Raw genomic sequence first — 23,577 nt, forward strand, 5'->3', positions numbered from 1 at the left:
GGCCAAATGCCATATATTCAGTGCTTTTTTTCTTAACAAAATGAAAAAAATGATTAGGGGTACTCTCATTTTGACTCAAGAAAATCACCATTTTTTAGTTTAAACCAGGGAAAATAAATACAGTAAATGGACAAAAGTACAAAGATTCACAAAATGTTTAGGGGTATGTGTACCCCTGCGTCCCCCCAGAAAGAAAGCACTATATATTCATGTTCTCACATGATGCTTTTAATTGATTGAATTAAACTTATGAGCTCTGGAGATTCATCAAGTTAATAAATGACTTAGCAACTGTTCTAGAAAATGTGAACCACGCCCCACCCCCAAGCAGATATTACTTGACAGCAGTAGTTGCATGATGCAGGGCCTGCTTTGTGAGGAGAAAGACATGGCTTTTTCCTAAACTAAATTCTCAGATGTGTGAAGGCCCACTTTCACAATTACCTAATTATAAGTGGGCTTTTTTGTGATGCAGCCACTACGAATATTGCCCAAAACCTGAAGGCAATTTTATTGCTAGATAGTATAATGTGATACCATCCAGATGTTATTGAACTCAGCTCTCATCAGGTCCAGCTAGCATGGCTAATTTTCAGACATGTGATGGGAATTGTTGTCTAACAACACCTAGAGGGTCCCATGTTAATTACCTCTCCATAACTTACTATATAAAGAAGAGTTAACAAATGTACACAGACAGATCCCAGAGTTCTTGTGCCTAGTCACTGACTGCTTTTCAAAGTGAGATCTCAAAGAGTAAAGGTAAAGGTACCCCTGCCCGTACGGGCCAGTCTTGCCAGACTCTAGGGTTGTGCGCTCATCTCACTCTATAGGCCGGGAGCCAGCGCTGTCCGGAGACACTTCCGGGTCACGTGGCCAGTGTGACAAAGCTGCATCTGGCAAGCCAGCGCAGCACACGGAACGCCGTTTACCTTCCCGCTGGTAAGCGGTCCCCATTTATCTACTTGCACCCAGAGGTGCTTTCGAACTGCTAGGTTGGCAGGCGCTGGGACCGAACGATGGGAGCGCACCCCGCTGCGGGGATTCGAACCGCCGACCATGCGATCGGCAAGTCCTAGGCGCTGAGGTTTTACCCACAGCGCCACCCAAAGTAGCTCTAAAAAACCCCTGGATGTGTGTGTGTGTGTGTGTGTGTGTGTGTGTACTTCTTTGAAACCTAGTGATGGCATTGAAAGGAAAAGATGATGGGCGACATTTGCAATGACTTGTTCATCATATTTCATGTCATGAAGATTTTAGTCCATTGCAGCTACTTGGCTTTGCTGTCTCATGGTGTCCTAATACTGAGATTCATTCATTTCACTATTCCATACATAAAGGCTCTTTTGACACAGTTTGTGCATTTATCTGTATGGGCCAAAGCATACATTCCATTTCTGGTATATAACCTGATGTGAGCACTTATCACATGATTGAGTCAACTCACATGGGAAGCCAATTCAAATATTACTGTAGCCAAGTTGAGTTCTGACCACCCAAAATTTATTTTTCTGATTTGGTAACATCTGATTTGGCCCCCATGGTATGCATATCATAAGAGTGGGAATGAAAAAAAAGGGGGGGGGGGGAGAAAGCTGCAGTTTCTCCCATACACTGTGTGATGCTTGCATTTCAGTATTCAATATTCCACCATACCCATATCTAAGATTTCTCTTTCACACTTTCACTCAGGATCTTGTTCAGTTAATATTAAGTAGAGGTAGCTTACAGAGTTCCTGCAACCCAGAGATACTGCACAGTAAATACATGAAGAAATGGAAATTACCACTATTGTTCCATTTGTAATGATGGTTTCAGCTGGACCACATCTAGGAAATAAATATTCATATATATATACATGATGTTACAACTTGAATGATTTAAGACACAATTGTTCAACATAACTTAGAACTGAACAGTCAACTTATGTCTTAGAATTTAACTTTGCCCTTTTCCTTTTGCTGTTTACCAGCCCCAGGACTAGCCAGCCCTGCTGCTTTCCCAACAGAGACATTGCTTTTGCTCACCAGAATGGTGTGGAGGTGGGAGAGCAGTGAGGTCAAGATGCATGTGAGTGCAGATGGGATTGGCTCTTCCAGTCCTGACCCCCTCCACTGCCCTGCTCCCCCCTAGTTTTGTTAAGTAGCATCAACAACACTATCAGGTGGCATGGCATTACTCCTAGGTGGAATCTACACACACATAAAAAAAAATATTGTTGTGATAATGCTTTTTTTAAAAACGTTTTGAAAAATAAATTGAATTTGCCATAGCTCGCCATTGCCATCTAGTGTCACATTTGTATAATGCACTTTACAACACACTTAAAATGTTTCATTTGCAGCTGTATAGCTGAGTCCCTGGTCACTCCGAGAAACAAGTTCCTAAATTCTGACTGCTTAGCAGGAAAGGTTTGGTTTCAGCCAGAGGGCAAGGCTGTGCAGCAACGATGGCAATCATCATATTAAGCAGATTTTAGGCATGCTCTACTGATGAGGATTTCAAAATACAAAAGCCAAGTGACCGGGTTAATCAGGTCAGTGTTCTAATTCATAGATCCTTCAGATCATCTTACTGCCACATCACCACAATCTAGTCCGTTTTGTCATCACCACGTTTCTTTGCCTGTGGCTCTAGCGTGACACACTACTTATTCTTGCAAAATTCCCAGGACAAGGAAATTCAGAACCTTGTAGCAATATGACCCATCCCTAACTTTTGTCTTGCATCGACAGCTTAGTTCTTGTAGGAGACAACAGGCAATTATTTCAAAATAATACTGCTCTATATTTTTTTAATTGTTTCCAGTACAATCCTATGCATGCCTACTCAGATGTAATCGCCACTGAGTTCAATGAGACTTACTGTTAGGTTAAGTATGGCGGCTTGAATACTCTTCTTAGTAGTAACCCAATAGTAACCCAAGGGGAAGAGTCTGATGAAATGGTACAAATCCCTGATGTCATTTTTATCCAGCAATCATAGTGCTTTTGAGCTAAAGCAATACATTATTGTATTTGTATGCCAGGCACCTGCAAACTAGACATCTGAGGGAATCAGTCCTGATGGAAGAAATTCTGGCCTCTGCTACTCCAGATGCACAGGAAGGATTAGTGCAAGGAGAAGAGGAAGCATTATGTTAATCAGAGTTCTTATGAGGAAGTCGTCTTTTGCTCTCCAGTTTATGGAAATCATCACAGGCAAAGTTGACATCTGAAGGCACGCTAAGGTGTGTTTTATTTGCTACGTAGGCACATGTGTTGAAAGAAAGGAAAACCTCTCCTCATTAACAAGTTCCTCACTTATACCAAGGAAGGGAGATGGATAGCTAATTTGAATTGCATCGCCTTGAATTTTTATAAATAGCAAGTTTATACAATTGGGCTCATTCTATGGCCATTAGCTGCTGATGGTAACTTTTAGATTTAAAACATTTCTGTCCCACTTTCCAACATACAAGATGATCCCACGCTGGGCTACAAATGATTGCCGATGAAATACCCAGCGAACATCCAAACACCAAGTAACACAAGAGACCTTATTCTTAATAAAATAAAATAAAAACAAGAGAATACAATTCATTACAGCAGACAGGCTTCTATAGTAATTGGTTTCTACAGTACTTGGGTTACTTACATATTCTCCAGTGCAAATTCAACCTCCAATTGTTCATGCGTCTGAAAATTAGAATGCAGCATAAATCGCACAAATTTTGCAAATAATTGTTCCATAGACATTGAGTTTGTAATTCCTTTAAGAATTTGCCTTTTCTGGCATGGAATGGGACGTATCAAAGATCAATCCCCCCCAATCTTATTGCAGAAATTAAAACTGAATATTGAAAATTGAACTTGAGAAAGAAAAAGAACTTGGTGAAAAGCACTCCTCTCTCACACACCCTTTTTTCTTTCATAGAATCATAGAACTGTAGAATTGGAAGGCACCCAAGGGTCATCTAGTCCAAGCCCTTGCAGTGCAGGAATCCTGCCCCCAGCCTCCCTGGGTGGGCTCAAACCACCAACCTTCTGGTTAATAGCTGGATGCACTGACCCATTGCGCCACACCATAGGGCAGTTGAAAAAACATGCGGAACTGCTGCTTTCAGGTCTGTTTTCACCTTTTTGTCTATGATGCCCAATCCCAATTTGCAAGGCTTAACAATCCCATGTTTGTTTAAATACAGAACTTTAAAATCCCATGTTTGTATGTACAGATGTGCACAATAAGGTCAGGTTTGTTGCTGCTGTTAAACTATGAGTCCTATATATTAGCTTTACGGATTCCTCTTTTCATATTTGTTTGCTGTCTAGGTCATCAGCAACAGTGAATACCCCAAATTATTCACACTCAGAGCAGCTAACCTGTGGTCCTCCATATGTTGCTGAACTGCAACTCCCATCACCCCTGGCCATTGACCGTGCAGGCAAGGGATGATGGGAGTTGTAGTTCAGCAGTATCTGGTGGTCCACAGGTAACCCACCTCTGGTTTATGTAATTTTTTTCCACAGTGTGCACATTTCCTTTCCTTTTTTAAAAGATGGCCTTTTCAAATAAAGTGTTTGGATTTAAGGATCCGGATGGACTTCTTTGTCAAAGGTGAAAGGTATGATAAAGGTTAGAAAAGGAAGCATATGTCACTATACATCTTCTCAGCATGGGACTGTATATAGCTACATAGAACTAAATTGCGGATGATGAGAACAACAGGGTCTCCTAATGTGAATTAAGTCCATGTAGTAATCTCACCTTGATATGTAGTACCACTCTCAGCGGCAGAGGAAGCCGCTCAGGTGCCTGGGGCGGCGTGCCCAGGGGTGGGGTGAGCCGCCCATAGGGGCAGGGCGCACCACAGGGCCTCCGAAGTCTGCCTGCCTCCTCCCACTCAGCTGCCCTACAGCTGGGGTGGAGGCAGCGGGCGGACCGTTTGGGTATCGTGGAGCCTGCACACGCCCAAGCCACTGCATCTCTGAAGCCTTGTGGTGAGTGCCGCCCGGCATTTTGTCACCCCCCTCAGTGGTGACATCCGTGGTGGCCCGCACCTACTGCACCCCCTTCCTCTGCCACTGACCACTCTTCAGCCCTATCAGCAGACTTAGTAGGCTGAATGGCCACTGAGCAGACATGTCCCACATATTGCAATACCTTGGTATCTCTTGTTGGGTTTTGTATCTAATGAGTAGGAAGCTCTAATTGTTAGAGGGTGCCAATTTCACGAGGGAGGCTAATCACATATGAGGGTGTTAGGTTGCATGGCAAAGATGGTTTGGAGAAGAGAGCAGTTCTGGGAATATAGGTTCCTCATCCTTGGTCTAGAAGTATCTGAAGAAGTGTGCATGCACACGAAAGCTTATACCCAGAACAAACTTAGTTGGTCTCTAAGATGCTACTGGACAATTTTTTAATTTTTTAATTTCGACTATGTCAGACCAACACGGCTACCACCTGTACAGTGGTACCTCGGGATAAGAACTTAATTCGTTCTGGAGGTCCGTTCTTAACCTGAAACTGTTCTTAACCTGAGTTACCACTTTAGCTAATGGAGCCTCCCACCGCCCCACCGCCGCCACACGATTTCTATTCTCATCCTGAAGCAAAGTTCTTAACTTATTTCTGGGTTAGCGGAGTCTGTAACCTGAAGTGTCTGTAACCTGGAGCATCTGTAGCCTGAGGTACCAGAGCGTCTCTGACTAGCAACTTCTGCGTTCCTGTGGACTACTTTCGGCTGAAAAAACCTAATGAAAAATTTCCCGGAAACCTTGTCACTGAAGAAGCCCGATGGGCAAAACAAGGGTGTATCCTAAGAATTGGTCTATCATCAGCTGCCTTGTTGTCACTAAGTAGTTCCATTTGTTACACTCTCAAGACATAGGACAATGCAGAAGGAAGTTTTGTTTGTTACACTTTTAAGACATAGGATGATGCAAAAGGAAGATATCAGTATGAAATGGCATTGCCAACAGGAACTGTATGTTGTAATTGTTGGACTTGACAATCTTTGGACTTTACGACAATAATACATATAGAAGGTTAATAGTAATATGATATGTTATTGCCATCAGGAACTGTGCTTTGCAATTTTTTGATATGACGATTAAATTACAGTTTTATTACATATAATGTTATGTTACTTTACAGCCAGTTACGTGTGTGTTGTAGTGTTCTAAACCTACCTGTACCTGGCAGGACAATATGCGAGAAATGCAAAGAAAGCTCAGTTAAGGATTGATCTCTATGCATACTCACCTGGGGATTCAATTCAAATTTCATAAAAACTGATTCTCCAAAGGGGACTTTAGCTATGTCAAATAAAATGACACGGTAGTCATCATCTCGAATAACATCTTCATCCCATACGGTCAATTCTAAAACATTCTGGAACCAGAAATTAAAAAGTATTATGAATGAATAATGGAAACACAAAGCTGAGAGGGAGGGAGGGAGGGAGGGAGGGAGGGAGGGAGAGAGAGAGAGAGAGAGAGAGAGAGAGAGAGAGAGAGAGAGAGAGAAGGCTATTTTAGTCCAACCGTGGGCTACAAAGGAGAAACAGAAGTGTGCTACGTATACCTGTGGGAAGGCTCTATCAAACAGGAGTACTCGCTTACATGAGAAAGGGCCCCAAATTGAATCATAGGGCACCTCTAGTTAAAATAATAATAATAATAAAAATCTCAGGTAGTAAAACTGAAAAGACCCCTAGAGAGTTACTTGCTGCCGGACACTGTAGGTGATATTGTGTTAGATAGGCCACTGGTCTGACTCCTGTGTAGAACAATTAATAATGTGGAGATCTGTATTGCATTGCATTATATAATGACCGTACAGTATGTGTATCTGAATAGCAGATACTTTTCAAAATGGTGGCAGCAAAAGAAAGGAAGCTGCGATAAAGGAGAAGCCAAGATCCTAGCCTAGGTTTATTTAGAAGGGACTCTTTAGAACATAGTTTAAAGTCAGTGAAACAAAGAAGTGGTCACAGATACAGAAGATCAATAACTAGGGCAACATGGAGATGATTCTCCTAGAGGAACCTATGCATATACCATATTTTATCCTACCTTAACTTGGCTCTGGATCCTGAAGTAGAATGTTTCATTCCATATTGGATCTTTGCAATTTGCCACTGTTTTGGTCCGAACTTTCTCACATGAAGCCGTAGGCAGCCACAAGGTCACATAACAATCTGTTTCACTTACTGTAGGGGAGAATATGGAGTAATTCCTAGTTTAATTATGGCCAAAATGAGATTAGCATACTGGATTAGACTGAAGATTTAGTTCAATCTTGTGGGGGTAGCAGATTCAATGTTTTCAAGGTGTACCACGTGTCTCTTAACTATTGCAAGAGGAGAGCTTGATCTTTGGGAGCAGTGTCCCAGTTTGTAAATCATGGTTAATGACTTACAACATAGCCTCAAACATTTCTGCAATGAAAATAGGGATCTCCTATTCCATCATCATCATCATCATCATCATCATCATCATCATCATCATCATTTTACTGTTTATACCCCGCCCATCTGACTGGGTTGTCCCAGCCACCTATATAAAAACATAATAAAACATTAAACATTTCAAAACTTCCCTGTACAGGGCTGCCTTTAGATGTCTTCTAAAGGTTGTATAGTTACTTATCTCCTTGGCTCAGGGATTGCATAACTCCATACCCTTCAACATTTCTCTGATGAAAATAGGGCTGTCCTAAGGAAAAGCGGGACATTCCGGGACCAAAACAGAAACTGGGATGGCTTCTGTAAATCCAGGACTGACTCTAGTTGCTCTTGCTTACAATGCATAGTTGCTCTTGCTTTGCTGTTTCCCAGTCATGAGCATGAGAAGCAAGCTCTGAAAACAATGCAGACACATTTTAATTCTTGAAAATGTATGGCAAATTAAAAGAGAGAAAGGCTGGGCGGGGGGGAGCAATGTTTACTTCTACAAATCTCATTAAATAAGTCATTATTTCTATTTTGTCCAGCAGGAGACAGACAAAGCGTGTTCTCCCTAACAGAGAGCACGTGTTGCGGTTGGGGGAACAAGCCACCCTGACGTGACTAGGCAGATTTGGCGAGGAACCCAAGCCTTTAAGGGTTAAAATTGGGTTGCTGGGGATTTTTGATTGTTACCAATTTTGGAGGAGGGGTCAGAGGCTTTAAGCATAGGGGCCAGACGTTGGGCGTTCTCTTGGCCGTTTTGCACCGGATCACCCGCCCTCCCTCCCTTTTATTAGGGTGGTTTTCTTGATCGCTTGACCTTGCTATGCCTGTCATGGGGTCGTCCGCCTTGGAGCGGGGGCCTGGTAGGAATTTTGCCATTTGGCTGATTGGCTGGTGCCATTTGGTTTTTGCCTACTGCGTAGCAAATTGTCACAACTTGTAAGGTTGGCGGTTAGGCATTGGTTAAATTGGTGCTTGGAGGGGTAAGTGCCTATCCCTCCAAATGATGCGGAAAGGGAATTCCGTTAAAGGAATCCAGGGGCTTGCCATTCTTTTCGTCCTTGTCCGTGGCGTCGGACTTGGGCCGTGCAAGCCCCACAGGAACATGAGGGTGAGAAGTGAGGGACTGATTCCCAGCTTCATTTCTCACCCAATACTTGTTTCCCACGCTGGCTTCCGTTGGTGTCCGGAAGGGCCAGCTCTGTCCTTGAGGGCAAGGACAGATAGTCATAACCAATGCCTAAGCAACCACTCACATTTTTTGTATTTGAATAAAGTTGTGGCCAAAAATTATGCCAAAAACCTTAAACAAAAATTGATGTGTGAAGTGTGAATTTTTTGGTGGGTGGCATTGTGGGACTCAACACGCAAACTCTCATTCTATACTTACATAAAAGGCAAGTGAACAACTTACCCTCTCACGTCAAGTATAAAATCAAACAGAACAAATACTGTAATATCCTTAGAGCAACATTCCACTGCATGTTCCCATCTAATTAAACATGAACTTCAGTTTTATTTCCACTCAAAATCCTCTCCCACTCCACAAATATATGCACAAAAAGAAGGAGATAAGACTTTCTTCCATGTTAATAGTGGGGTCTGTCTGTCTATCCCAATGGTGTAACATTTGGAAACAAGGCTCTGGATCCAAAATTAAGAACCTAATTTCTTCAGCTGCATTTTTAAATGTATAGACAAGAGCCATACTCAAAGCGCCAGTCCTCAAATTCCCATCTCAGCGGTTCTATATTGAGGGACAGCCATGATGAAAGGCAATGTGGACAAATTAAGAAGAGGAGAGGAAGAAAGCTGGAGACACATCTATTGGAGATCCTGCTTTGAAAAAATGTATTCATTTTTCCTCATTGATATAATTCTTTCACTTCCACAAGTCCTGCAGCCCTTGGCAAGATTTGACACTATCCTCAGCCCTCACACTGCCTTCCCAAAGCTGAGTAAGCCAGGCGCTGGGCTTTGGTAAAGAGGCAGGAGGGCTCTGACAAGGTCCTAGAGTCCTCCCTGCTCCTTCCCAAAGCCTAGTGAGTGCTTTCCCAACTTTGGCCAGAGCCTCGTGGCTCCTTCCCAAACCTCAGTGCCTTGCTTAGCCAGCTTTGGGAAGGCAGCGCAAGGACTGAGGGGGGTGGGCATCAAATTTTGGCCTCTCTTTCCCCCCACATGCACAACAAGGCAGCGTGTGGCCCACAGGTTCCGTGTCAAATAATAATAATAATAATAATAATAATAATAATAATAATAATAATTTATTTGTACCCAGCCCATCTGGCTGGGTTTCCCCAGCCACTCTGGGCGGCTTCCACAGAAACCAAAAATACAGTAAAATCACACATTAAAAACTTCCCTGAACAGGACTGCCTTAAGATGTCTTCTGAATGTCAGGTAAACAACTGTTTATCACTTTGACATCTGATGGGAGGGCGTTCCACAGGGAGGGCGCCACTACCGAGAAGGCCCTCTGCTTGGTTCCCTGTAGCTTTGCTTCTCGCAATGAGGGAACCGCCAGAAGGCCCTCGGCGCTGGATCTCAGCGTCTGGACAGAACGATGGGGGTGGAAACGCTCCTTCAGGTATACTGGGCCGAGGCCGTTTAGGGCTTTAAAGGTCAACACCATCACTTTGAATTGTGCCCGGAAACGTACCGGGAGCCAATGTAGGTCTTTCAAGACCGGTGTTATGTGGTCTCGGCGGCTGCCCCCTGTCACCAGTCTAGCTGCCACATTCTGGATTAGTTGTAGTTTCTGGGCCACCTCCAAAGGTAGCCCCACGTAGAGCGCATTGCAGTAGTCCAAGCGGGAGATAACTAGAGCATGCACCACTCTGGCGAGACAGTCCGCGGGCAGGTAGGGTCTCAGCCTGTGTACCAGGTGGAGTTGGTAGACAGCTGCCCTGGATACAGAATTGACCTGCGCCTCCATGGACAGCTGTGAGTCCAAAATGACTCCCAGGCTGCGCATCTGGTCCTTCAGGGACACAGTTACCCCATTCAGGACCAGGGAGTCCTCCACACCAGCCCGCCCCCTCTCCCCCAAAAACAGTACTTCTGTCTTGTCAGGATTCAACCTCAATCCATTAGCCACCATCCATCTTCCAACCGCCTCCAGGCACTCACACAGGACCTTCACCGCCTTCACTGGTTCTGATTTGAAAGAGAGGTAGAGCTGGGTATCATCCGCATATTGATGGACACCCAGTCCAAACCCCCTGATGATCTCTCCCAGCGGCTTCATATAGATGTTAAAAAGCATGTCAAAGTACACTTGCGGCCCACTTGGTATGAAGAGTTGGACCACCTTGTTCTAGGTTTACAACCTAAGTCATTCAAATGTGCTGTAGCCCAACACTGTCTGTGTTTACTTGCTTTCAATTTTAATTTGCTCTATTTATATGCTTCTGATTAAGCGAGCCCCCAAAAACTTACGCCACAGTATGTTTTCATGTTTTTAAGGTACCACAATACTCTTGGATTGTCCTATTTTTGCCAAAAGAGACAAACACAGTTACCCCACTGGAAATATAGGAGATGAGATTATGTCTTGGCTAACTAAAGAAACAGCTGTTGCTCTTTCTAAATTTCTGTGTGGGTTAAGAAGCAGCAGGTTCAATTAGGCGCTTTTCCTGCCTATTTGCATCCATCCTACTGAGGATTCTCTCCTCCTTTGAACAAAGGATTGTGGTTTCACATTTGGCATTGTCAGACATTGCCAACCAGGAAATGTGCTCTGTTTTGTGCCTCACCTGCATCTTATCAAGATCCAGCTGCAACTTTGCTGTGGTCACTCTTTTGACCTCCTTAGTGCCTTCCTGGCCAAATAAGCTTCTGAATGAATGACCTATTTGGTGCCCATTTATGACCTTTGTGAAAAGAAGTTGGGGACCATGCAGAGCCATAGCTATGTAGGGTGGGTCTAGCCAAGAATTTTGCCCCAGGGGAAGCTGCTAGAGGGGCACCATTGAGGCTCTCAGCCTGTGTGTGTATGCAAATGTGTGTCTGGGTCTTTGACCCAGGTGAAATAAAGCCTAGTTTCATCCCTGGGTTTAGGGAGGCTTCCCTCTTTCTATGTTTGTGCACTAAACACACAGATTGGCTCCTTTCCAGCACATTATTAGGTGAAAATCAGAATCAGTTTAGAGTTTAACAAAGTTATACTCTGATGTGTAACAAAGAAGAGTCTTGTGGCACCTTAAAGACTAACACATTTATCATGGCATAGGTTTTTGTGGACTATAGTCTACTTCATCAGATGAATGAAGTATATGGTTTGGTGAGAGACCAGGGGTCAAATTCCCCACTCAGCCATGAAGGCCACAGGCTGAAATTGGGTCAATCACTGCATCTCAGCCTAACCTTTTGTGTTGTGAGGCTCAATGGACAGGGGGAGAAGTGTGAAAAACACCTTGAGTTCCTTGGAGAGAAAAAACCTGAGATATAGATATAATATAATAAGTTTGCAGACATTTTGTGTTTGCATGCACGCACATCCACACACAAAAGAACATATATCGCATACACACACAAACATACCTCCCAATTTAGCATAACACTCCATGCATCTGATAAAAGTGGGCTCTAGTTCTGGGTCCCTCCAGATTTTTGGACCACAACTCCCATCAGCTCCACCAGCATAGCCTGGAGCTGATGGGAAATGTAGTCCAAAAACATCTGGAGGTTACCAGGTTGACGAAAGCTGGATTGTGTCCTAATAAATTTGCATTTAAGAGGCATAAAGAATCTATATTCTTTATGCTGCAACAGAATAACAGGGCTATCCCTCTGGAAGTTCTGAAGCAATAACAGGGATTAGGCAAGAGGTCTGCGTTTCTGGCACTCTGGAGCAGGGTGTGTGGGATGAAGAGAGGCCTCCAAATGACAGGGCAGCAGAGGAGGGGCGGCCATGTTTCAATAAGGGCAGGCAGTTGGGAGAGAATGTGTTCCCTGTTATTGCTTCAGAAGCTTTCAAAAGCCATTATTTAGGCCTCTACTCTCTGTTGCTGTGGGATGTTGTTCCCCATTCCTCCATTCCACCTTCTTATGTATCTTATAAACCTCAGCTTGCCTTCTTTCTTTCTAACTTGTTGACCTCAGGTGGGAGAGAGAGACAGAGAGAGAGAGAAGATTCTGGGTGCACTGAAATAATGTTGCTGAGCCCAACCTGTTTCAAAAAAGCATCTTCAGGGATGCAGATGTGTTTAATAATACATTTTCCAACCCCCAACCTCTTTGCATCTGTAGGCATGATAAATTTGTGCCCTTGGCGTCTAACTTTGGCTTGCTGCTTTCTTTTGTAATTTCTACTCATTCTCTCAGGCTGCTAAATGAGGATGAAGGAAACCAAAAGGCTCACTTTACATTCATGCTGTCCTTCCTTCTCCTCTGTCTTTTATGTGGCCAAACAACATTACACCACCCTGATCCACACCCCTGCTAACAATCCTCTGGAGCCTCTTCCTTATCTTTGCTGCTCCAGTAACACCTGCCTCTCCTGTGCCAGGAACTCATCACCTTCACTTATAAAACTGATACCATCTTCCACAATATTTCTACCCCTCTATTCAATGACCCTCCTCCATCTCCCTAACTTCTTTGCTATCCCCCCAGTAAAAAAGGTAAAGGTAAATGACCCTGGAAGTCAAAGGTGACTATGGGGTTGCATCACTCATCTTGCTTTTCAGGCCAAGGGAGCTGTCATTGGCTCCAGACAGCTTTCCGGGTCATGTGGCCAGCATGACTACACCACTTCTGGTGCAACGGAACACTGTCACAAGTGCCAGAGTGCATGGAAATGCCGTTTACCTTCCTGCCTTAGTGGTACCTATTTATCTACTTGCGCTGGTGTGCATCACACGGATTCGAACCGCCAACCTTCTGATCGGCAAGCCCAAGAGGCTCAGTTGTTTAGACCATAGTGCCACCCACGTCCCCTTTTACCCCAGTATCTCATGATGAGAGACTCACTCTGCTGTCCTCACCTGAACTGCCACCCGATCTTTATCCTATTATCTGCTGTCTCTTCCAGAGTATCACCCACCCACATCACCCAACTGTTTGTCTTCTCTGACTCTTTCCCTACCTTGTTCATCTTTGTCACTGTTTCTTCAACACCCCTTTCCCCAAAAGCCTTACCCATCCTCATCATCTCACTGCCAGCTGAGCTTCTTTCCCATTGCATCTTAATTCACTCCTGCTGTCTTGATTTTCTCTCTTCCAATCAGTCTTGAACCCACTCCAATTTGGTTTACCCTCTGCGCACTACTGAAGTTGTCCTTGCTAACCAGAGATCATCTCTTCACTGCCATTTCTAAAGGACCACTGAAATTACTACAGTTTTGGTGGCTCACTGCAGCAGTAACAACCTTACTAGCCAGCAGTGAGCTTGTGTTTATTATCTAATGCTAAAAAGAAGAGCAGTGCATCTATACATGTCTACTAAAGATAAATCCTATTGAATTAAGTGGACCTTATTCTCAGGTAAGTGGATATACTGATTGCAGCCTGGTATCATATATCCGTTTACCTGAGATTAAGCCACACAGAACTTAACAGGACTTACCTTGGAGTAGTCTTGCTTCAAAGCTCTACAACATAACTTGAACTGTTGAGACTTTTCAATCCTATCCTGTCCCATTTAACTCAATGGGGCTCACTTCTGAGGTGACATGCATAGGATTGCACTCTTAAACTAGTAGCCTTGTCCTGATTTAGATGAAGATGTGAGATGCAGAAATGTGCTTGGTGGCAGTTGTTTTTATTACCTGCATATATGGAAATCCAGTTGTGCAAGATTGGAATATCTAAAGCATCTGAAAACCCATACAGTTTTAAGTAAGAGGGCACATTTTGCAATACTTGCTGCCTCACCCAGCTGGAAAGAACCATGAAACCACAAGAATATACTCTGTAAATGCAGTGGCGCTTTTATAGAGATTTTGTCTTGCCTTAAATGATTGAACTACCAAGAATTCTTTACCCTAGTTGATAGCATCCAGCTGATCTAGTCATAAGAGAAGCACTGCTTCCTTTATATTGTCAGATAGCTGTACTAGGGTGAATCTGTCATTTTGGGGTTTTCTCATTCTCTCATTTTTTCCATTCTTAAGTTCAATTCTCCACACTTCACATCAGTTTCTGGGTTGTTCTTTCTTTCTTTCTTTCTTTCTTTCTTTCACTGTTATACCTTTTTATGCATACCTTGCCACACAGTAAGCATTTTTTAACACATTAGTTGGCTTGCAAACTGCAGTGCAGAATTTGGAAAAGTGAAAATGCTGAAGGATGGCTGGGCTTCGATTTACATATTGTTTCAGAAAGCCTAATCTGACTTGGCTCAACATCTATTCACCCAGGCTGGGACTATTGCACAATGAAGTAGCTCAGACTGGGAGTTTATATAGGAGCCATAGACTCCATCCCTCCCCAGTTCTCAGTCAGGCCCTGATCCAGGCAGGTGTTTCTGTGCACTTCCCCCTCCTCACATGCAGCTAGCCTTGCACTTTCGCAGTGGCTCTGAAACTTCTGCCTGGCTCACTGTCTTGCTCCTGTGGCCCTGGGGTGGATAAAGGAGGGCATGAGAAACAGCCAGGAATCTTAGCAGCTCATATAGGAGCTTCCAGTCGTGTGGCAGGGATCACTAAAGTGCAGGAGTTCTGTTTGGCAGGGAGTCCTCCTCCTGCTCCTCCACTGAGGAGATCTCAGGTCAGAGGTCTCGGCGAGGTTGAACCCAGACACTCAATCGAAAAGAAACTGTTCCAAATGAACTACAAGATAGTACCTTAACTGCTGAAGGACTGCCTCTTTCCATCTGAACCAACCCAGACCTTGCAATCACCATCTGAGGACTTTTAATTGTGTGCCTCCTGCCTGAAAGGTCCAGAGGATGGCAACATGAGAAGGGCCTTTTCTGTGGTGGCTCCCCATTTCTGGAATGCTCTTCCCAGGGAGGCCTTCATTACATATCTCTAGGTGCCAGACGAAAATGTTTCTCTTCAGCCAGGTGTTCCGTTGGTTAGCATTCCATGGCCTTTTAAATGTGTTTGTGAGAATGGAGTCATTGGTTTGTTTTCGTTTTGTATTCTGTAATCTCATTTTGTATTCTCATGTTGTGAGCCACCCTGTGATCTTCTGATGAAGGGTGACAAACAAATGTAATAGATAAATAAATAAATAAAAAGACCATCACTGCTTCTATGAGAGGAAATTGAAATTATGCACTGCTGTCACAATTCTGCTGCTGTGAGTGCTGGAAGGAAGACTGCTCCCTGCTATAAGGCCTATTTCCACCTGGCCTAGGAGGCGGAGCCCAGACTCCCCTTAAACAGCTAAAAGAGGCTCCCGGGAGGCCGCTGGGACATTGCTGGAACAACTCTTGGGTTGGAGCAACTGGCAAAAATGTTTTAAAATGTTTTAAATGGTTCTAATTTTGTTTCCTCTGGTTTGTTTTTGTCAGGTTGGTGTTGGTTAAATGCTTAGTTGGGGTTGTCCATTATTTTAATTTGAGTATACTGTTTATTATTGTTATTATTGGTTTCTACAGTGTTACCTTGGTTCTCAAACTTAATCCATTCTGGGAGTCATTTGACTTCTGAAACCGTTTGAAAACCAAGGTGCAACTTCCATCACTCAAGTGGAAGCTGTGTCGTACGTTCGGCTTCCGAAAAACATTCACAAACTGAAACATTTACTTCTGGGTTTGCGGCATTCAAGAGCCGATTTGTTTGGCAACTAAGCCGTTCAAGAACCAAGGGACGACTGTATTGATTTATTGGTTTGTTTGTTGCTTTTATATGATATTTCACTTTTTAATGTTTGATGTTTTGTTGTGTTTTTATATATGTTAAGAGTGGTAGTCTCATAATTTGGTGAACCGGGTTCGCGTCTCCGCTCCTCCACATGCATCTGCTGGGTGACCTTAGGCTAGTCACACTTCTCTGAAGTCTCTCAGCCCCACTCACCTCACAGAGTGTTTGTTGTGGGGGGAAAAGGGAAAGGAGATTGTTAGCCGCTTTGAGACTCCTTAGGGTAATGATAAAGCTGGATATCAAATCCAAACTCCTCTTCTTCTTCCCAGAGTGGCTGGGGAAACCCAGCTAGATGGATGGGATATAAATTTGTAAAAATAGTATTTTATTATGTTCTTGTATTAAAAAAAAATTCTCTAAGTTGGTTCCTTTCAGAAGGGAGACAAATTCAGCAGCAACCACAATGTTGGCTCAGTTCAGACATCATGCCAATGAAGTTTACAATAGTTCAGTATGATGTCTGAATTAGCAAATTGTCCACGAAATCAGAATTAGAAACTGAGGGGGTTTGAAAGGGTTTCGCAAACTATCGTTCGAGACAATCATAGTTTGTCAGGATGACATGTGAACTGAGAGACCATAGTTATAGCCATGGCTCTGCCTCCTAGAGAAGGGGCCGTAGCTCAGTGGTAAACATCTCTGTTGAATGCAAAAGTTCCTAGAATCAATCCCTGACACTTTCAGGTAGGGCTAGAAAGGCCCCGGTCTATAACTTTGCACAGCCATTCAGCCAGCTGCCAGCTAGATGGACCAATTGACTCGGTAAAGGACAATTTCCTATGTTCCTTCACAGATATCAAGACAGAATACACTGCCTCAATGAGCACTTAGAATATGAAAGCAGACAAGTAGTTTTAAGCCATGACTGTCTAAGGAAGCTCAAACCACAATTTGATGTTCTTACTTGACTAGTTAAGATAGAACTTTAGGCTATTGATAAAATAGACGCTAAACAGTAGTATTTATTTTGGGTACACCCACCACACATGAATTATAAATGCCTTTCTAAAGCTTTAGTTAGGGACACTTTTGTAGCTATGTCCCTATGTTGTCCTTTATTAGAGATGTAATTAATGTGGATGAGAAACATTCTTTGTCTCGATTGTTGGGAAGATCAGATGCAATAATACTCCCACAGGTGAAAACTGAATTAATAGCTACATCTGATAGCTACAGCTTACTTTGTAATTTTTCAAAGGCTATGTTCACATGTCGAACTTTACCATAATTACTTCCCACATAGTATGTCTGCACATCCCATATGCACTTCTAAGTAGAAAAACAAAATCATTTTTACCTCTAGTTCATAAAAAGTTTCCCTCAAGTTGTAGATCCACTTTTCCCTTTTCATGTGTACAACAATGAGGTTAATGTCAGTTGAAGAACCTATTATTCCTGAGTTAACTTTTGCCATAACAATTCTTAGAATTAATATAGTGCTTTAGTATGATCAAAGTATTTCCCACATATTACTCAAACAAAGAAGTCAACCCTGTGATTCAGCTGGCATTATTGTCCCCATAATATAGATCGGAAATTGAGGTTGAGAGATAGTGGCTTGTAAGGCCACCTATATGCAATATGCAATATAACACTGTGATACCAGATGGTGCTGTGGAGTCCCAACTTTCCCAACCGGATTTTCCTGTATGAGTTTACAACGCATTTAAGTGAAACACTGTGTCTATATTCAGCCCTAGTGGATTGCATAGGATTGGTGAGATTGGAAACAAGGACCCTTTAAATTTATGCTCCCCCCCCCCCTTTGCTCTATATTTATCACTGAATTGGCTTCATAAAATCTGGTATTAGCAGTCTGGAAGATATTTGAACAATATTTTGTTATCCACTATCAGTAATAACGATTCATTTCCTAAAAAATATCACCTATACACAGTGGCGGAGTTTCATGCTCCGGCACCGGGGGGCGGAGAGCAGGCGGGGCTGGGGCTGGGGCTGGCGCACGTCCTGGGGGTGGGGTGCGGGGGGGGGGCAGCTGCAATGGCACCCTGCCGGGATCACGCTGCCGGGGGCGGTGCGCTCCCCCCGCACTCCTCTTCCTCCACCAGTGCCTATACAGTGGAACCTCGTGTTACATCCCCATCCCCCTTGTGAACGCTGTGGGTTACGAGCTACCCTAACCTGGAAGTAGATGCTCCCAGTTGCAACCTTTGCCCCGGGATACGAGCGGAAGTCGCATGCCAGCAGCGTGGCAGCAGCGGGAGGTGCCATTAGAGAAAGCGCGCCTCATGTTACGAGCGGTTTTGGGTTGAGAACAGACCTCCGGGATGAATTAAGTTCATAACTAGAGGTACCACAATATAGATTATTTTTTCAGAAAACCGCATAAAAGTTCAGAAATACTAATTTCACCCATAAAATGGCATTAGCAAAGTTATGCAAAACTTTGGTTAACATTATTGCTCAAGCATGCTCAATATTTTGGAATAACAAGGAGCCATAGTAAAAGAATGAAAATACTTACAATAATCTTCTCGGCGGACATTCCACATCCGTATGATTCTTACTGTGAGCAGATAGCATGGTGATTCTGTACTCTGCAGAACAAGACAAAATATACAAACGAACCTTTCAAGTGTTGAGTGTACTTCTTGTGATCATAAGCTTTCTGGGCATACAACGCCCATCTCAAAGAAAGTGAACGTTATGAGGTTCCAAATTTCTCTCCATTTCAGATTAAAATCCACACTAGAGAAGAATTCCTAGTTTACCCTTCTATCCATGCACCCAACAGACATACACACATTGCCCTTCCTTTTCCCGTTTAAACCATACTTATTCACAGTGGTATCAACAGCAGTGGCAACAATGTCTGTGGAGAGAGGGGAAGCAAGGTCTCCCTTCCAACTCTGGTCACCACATCAAAATAGTACACTGAGCAGACCTTAAGAGCCTTTTAAAACTATTTCCAAATGGATCACAGAGCGCATGTGCTGAAAATCAACAACCGCAGGTTCAATTTGTAATTTATGAATATTTGTATAAGTATTCTATGTGTACCACTTTCCAGGCCCAAATCCTCCTATAGCTCCTAAACAAGAATAATTGAATAAACATATAACAGAGCAGTAGAAAATCTAAATGCCAGATAAAATGAAAGACACTAAAAGGTCTGGGAAAATAAAAATAAATTCTTAACTTGGTGCCAAAAGGATATCAGACTCAGTGACTTTCCCTAGGAAGAGCATTCCAAAATTGGTAGTGCCACAACCAAGAAGGCTCAGTCATGGATTGTTGTGACCAACTGACAATTGTCACCTTAAAATTGCTATATGAACTGGAAAAAATTCATTGTTCCTTGTTCCTGATGTAGATTGTTATTCCCTCCTTGTTCCTGATATAAATCCTCTCTCACCCCTTTCTCCCCTGGCAAGGGGGAAGAACCATTTTGTGATTCGCCTCAGGTGCCAAAATGTCTTGGACTCGATAGATAGCAAAAATGAAGAATGTGGAGAAAAACATTTGGAGATGGTTTGTTGTTTTTCTGCCTAAGTGTTCAATATTTGGTCAGAATTGTCACACCCCCCCAGTACAGTTGCAGCACTCCAAGCACCATGGGGACAGAGATGGAACAGAGGAGGAAAAGAAAGAAACCTCCCCCCTCTCTTCTGCTGCCACCAAAGCAGATGTCACCAGGTAAAGGAGGTGGAAGGGTCAGGAGACTTCTCCTGTAATGTGCATCCTAGTATTGAAGGTGGATATTTTGTAACTGAGCTTCATATTCCAAGTCAAGGAATTACAAACATTGCTGACATCACTAATTTGTGGAAATAAGCCGGACTGATTTCCAACGAAAGATGTATAGGCTGCGATCTTAAGCAGCCAGAAACTCCAGGAAGCAAATGAAACCTGTTTCCAAACAGATGCATTATGAAACCATTTAAAAAGAAAAGAAAATAATCAAGGTGTGAATGCTCAGGGAATTTGGCCAATAAAATTGCTCCACACTTCCAGCTGCAGAGGCCTTGCAAGTAGTGTGCTCAAATACCTCAAAATAAAAACAAACCCTCAATTAAGTCACACTCTTTTGTGTTCTTCTCCATGCAACAGTACCTTGCATTCAGCATCCTGTTGGACAGTATTCTGGTGCATCCACTGAACAGCTACAGTTCCCGAGGTTTTTGTTTTGCTATTTAGAATCTGTCCAAAAAGAAGAGAAAGTACAATGTTGGATGGGAGGGGTGATAAAGTTTTGCTCCATTTCTCATAATCCCCATTCTTGAAGGGTGTTTATTACAAATACCCAGTGCTTTTTTCGGGGGGGTGGGTACGCATACGCCTAAACATTTTGTGAATCCAAGTTTGGCATCATTGAGGGGCAGTATTTCAATATGAGTAGGAAAAGGAGAACACCCTGAAACGTTTTTTTTTTAAGGGAAAAAGGCACTGCAAATACCCATCTATTATGCAACGGTGTGAGGGCCCCGCTGTGCCTGCTACATTTGAACACCTTCCTTATAAAAGTCAGCTTTGTGTGAATACCTATCTGGCATTTGGAGGACTTATATCAATTCATATGCTTAAATTAAGGTGAATGTATTGGCGGTCATTGTATTTTTAGGGTCAGCTGATGGATTCCCCCCTTCCCATTCTTCTCTCTTTCTTTGTTACATTTGCATTTTTTTTAAAAAAAATACTTAGCGTGGCTAGATATTCATCACTAAATAGATAAGAAAAAAGGACACAGAGTTGCATAAAATGTAGACATATTGATGCAATTTTAGAAATTGTGACTATAATTTAAATAGAAATACAACACATCTTGCCATATGTGACCCATGTGCCTGCTCAGTTTGCTGTCTATGTGCTAATGGTTAGTGAGCAACTTTAGCTCCCCTGTTCTACCTTCTCAGGGTTATTTATCTTTAAAATGGACTTGGACTAAGGCCACCCTTCAAACAGAGGTCTGTCCTCTGCAAAATAGGACAAATTGCCACCCTGTGTTTACTGAATCACAGACGTGTCTGTGATGGAGAGTACAAGTGACTGCTTCTCCCAAGATCACATCAGTTGACTCATGAAAAACATTTGACCCCATTAGAAAACAAGCAGTCAGACATATGCCTAAAGAACCCTATTGACAAGGAAGGTTCAGCCAACTGCCATTATAAGATTCTTCAGAGACAAAGAAATAAAATACCTAGTCTTATACCCGGGGAAAATACAGTAATAATAATTCTGCAGTTAGGCTTCAGTTGTATATTCACTAATCAGGATGTTAAGGCTCACTGAACCCAATGAGGATTGCATTCTCTATTACAATGTTTAAAATGTGGCTTCTTTCCCCATCAGATCTGAAAACAATAATTTCACTTAACATGCATGAGACAACAAAAAAATCTTAACCTGTCCCTTAAAAGCCAACGAGTTAGGTGCCAGATCAACTTCCTAAGGGATGGAAACTGAATAATCAAAACACTAGTAATGAAAAAGCCCTACCTTGTTGTCTCCTGCTTAATTTCAGATGCTGATGGCATTCTGAGAGGGTGACCCTGAAGATATGTGCCCTGCTTGTTTTACTTGTTTCACCTCGCTGTATAAGGAGCACAGTATTACATTTGAGTTTTGCATTTGCAAAAGCTCTCCTTTACACTCTGCCCTTTTTGTACCTCTCAGGCCACAGTTACTAATAATGTGGAAATAGCCAGTCTACTAATGAAAGGCTGCCCACTTGCAAAGGCTTGTGTGATATGGAAGAAGCACCGGCTTTGTATCAACAATCCAGATAAGAAAAAAAGGAAATAGCATGCATACATGTAAGTGCAGCACATTCAGAGCCCCTATAGCAGCCATTTGGATTTATTATGCCTACCTGAGGGAAAACAGCAGGCGATCCCATTGTAGAAACCACTGGATTCCTGCCACATGCTATTAAGAGTACTTCTGGTATGTAGCAGTGTCTCCTGAAAGATATTTACAGACCTCAGAATGGGTAAAAGCTGTACGGCAGGTGCTATAAACACTGAGTCAGAGCCCCACCTCTTTTGGGATTTCAGAAGCAGAAAGAATCCCCACCCACATAGCTTGTACCATGCACAAGTCTGTTGCAAGAAAGGGGTGTGTGTGGTGTTAGCAGACCTAGAACAAGGGAAACCCATGTTCCATAGATTCCACAACTGAAGGTCACTGGTTTTTGATCATGAATAAGTATTCTAAGAACAGCATTCATTGGTGGCACCATGCTAAGGGCCCCCGAAGTCTGGTTGTTGTTGTTAATTAAATTTTATTCCACCATATACCCACAGGTCTCAGGGTGGTTACAACATAAAATCACAAACTACAGTGGTGCCCCGCAAGACGAATGCCTTGCAAGACGGAAAACCCGCTAGACGAAAGGGTTTTCCGTTTTGGAGGTGCTTCGCAAAACGAATTTCCTATGGGCTTGCTTCGCAAGACGAAAATGTCTTGCGAGTTCCTGCGGGGTTTTTTTCCTCCCCCCCTTTTTCCCAAGCTGCTAAGCCACTGAACAGCTGATCTGCTAGGCCGCTAAGCCGCTTAACAGCTGATCGCTAAGCCGCTTATCAGCTGATCCGCTAAGCCGCTTAACAGCTGATCGCTAAGCCGCTTATCAGCTGATCCGCTAAGCCGCTTAACAGCTGATCGCTAAGCCGCTTATCAGCTGATCCGCTAAGCCGCTTAACAGCTGATCGCTAAGCCGCTTATCAGCTGATCCGCTAAGCCCGCTAAGCCGCTAATAGTGCTAATCCGCTAAGCCACTAATGGGCTTGCTTCGCAAGACGAAAAAACCGCAAGACGAAGAGACTCGCGGAACGGATTCTTTTCGTCTTGCGAGGCACCACTGTACATAATAAAAACAAAACAACCCAATAACTTATGCATTACCAAGGAAGAGTAAACACAGAGGACACAGATTTGCATTTTCTAATTTTTCTGCATAGCGGTAAAGGTAGAAATAGTTGCTCTAATTTGAATAGAAATAAAATACATCTCATGGACTGCAAGAAGATCAAACCTCTCCATTCTTAAGGAAATCAGCCCTGAGTGCTCACTGGAAGGACAGATCGTGAAGCTCAGCCTCCAATACTTTGGCCACCTCATGAGAAGAGAAGACTCCCTGGAAAAGACCCTGATGTTGGGAAAGATGGAGGGCACAAGGAGAAGGGGACGACAGAGGATGAGATGGTTGGACAGTGTTCTCTAAGCTACCAGCATGAGTTTGACCAAACTGCGGGAGGCAGTGGAAGACAGAAGTGCCTGGCCTGCTCTGGTCCATGGGGTCACGAAGAGTCGGACACGACTAAACGACTAAACAACAACAACAACTTTGTGGTGCTTGCTGTCCCTTCTTAA

At 43.2% G+C, this 23,577-nt stretch overlaps 1 protein-coding gene across 1 annotated transcript in view; it reads right to left on the reverse strand.

The window, feature by feature from the left end:
- LOC128411290 (cytosolic phospholipase A2 epsilon-like) overlaps window positions 1-20,671 on the reverse strand; it is a 40,738-nt gene extending 20,067 nt beyond the window's left edge. Inside the window, exons 1-6 of the mRNA XM_053383496.1 lie at window positions 20,320-20,671; window positions 18,731-18,803; window positions 7,056-7,192; window positions 6,244-6,372; window positions 3,637-3,677; window positions 1,787-1,829 (exon numbers count right to left, since the gene is read on the reverse strand). Of these exons, the coding sequence (XP_053239471.1) occupies window positions 1,787-1,829; window positions 3,637-3,677; window positions 6,244-6,372; window positions 7,056-7,192; window positions 18,731-18,803; window positions 20,320-20,358 (462 nt within the window). The 5' untranslated portion in view covers window positions 20,359-20,671. The remainder of the gene's footprint in view (window positions 1-1,786; window positions 1,830-3,636; window positions 3,678-6,243; window positions 6,373-7,055; window positions 7,193-18,730; window positions 18,804-20,319) is intronic.
- Between the last annotated feature and the right edge of the window lie 2,906 nt (window positions 20,672-23,577).

This window comes from Podarcis raffonei, chromosome 1 (genome assembly GCF_027172205.1).
Source record: "Podarcis raffonei isolate rPodRaf1 chromosome 1, rPodRaf1.pri, whole genome shotgun sequence".
NCBI classification, from domain to species: Eukaryota; Metazoa; Chordata; class Lepidosauria; order Squamata; family Lacertidae; genus Podarcis; species Podarcis raffonei.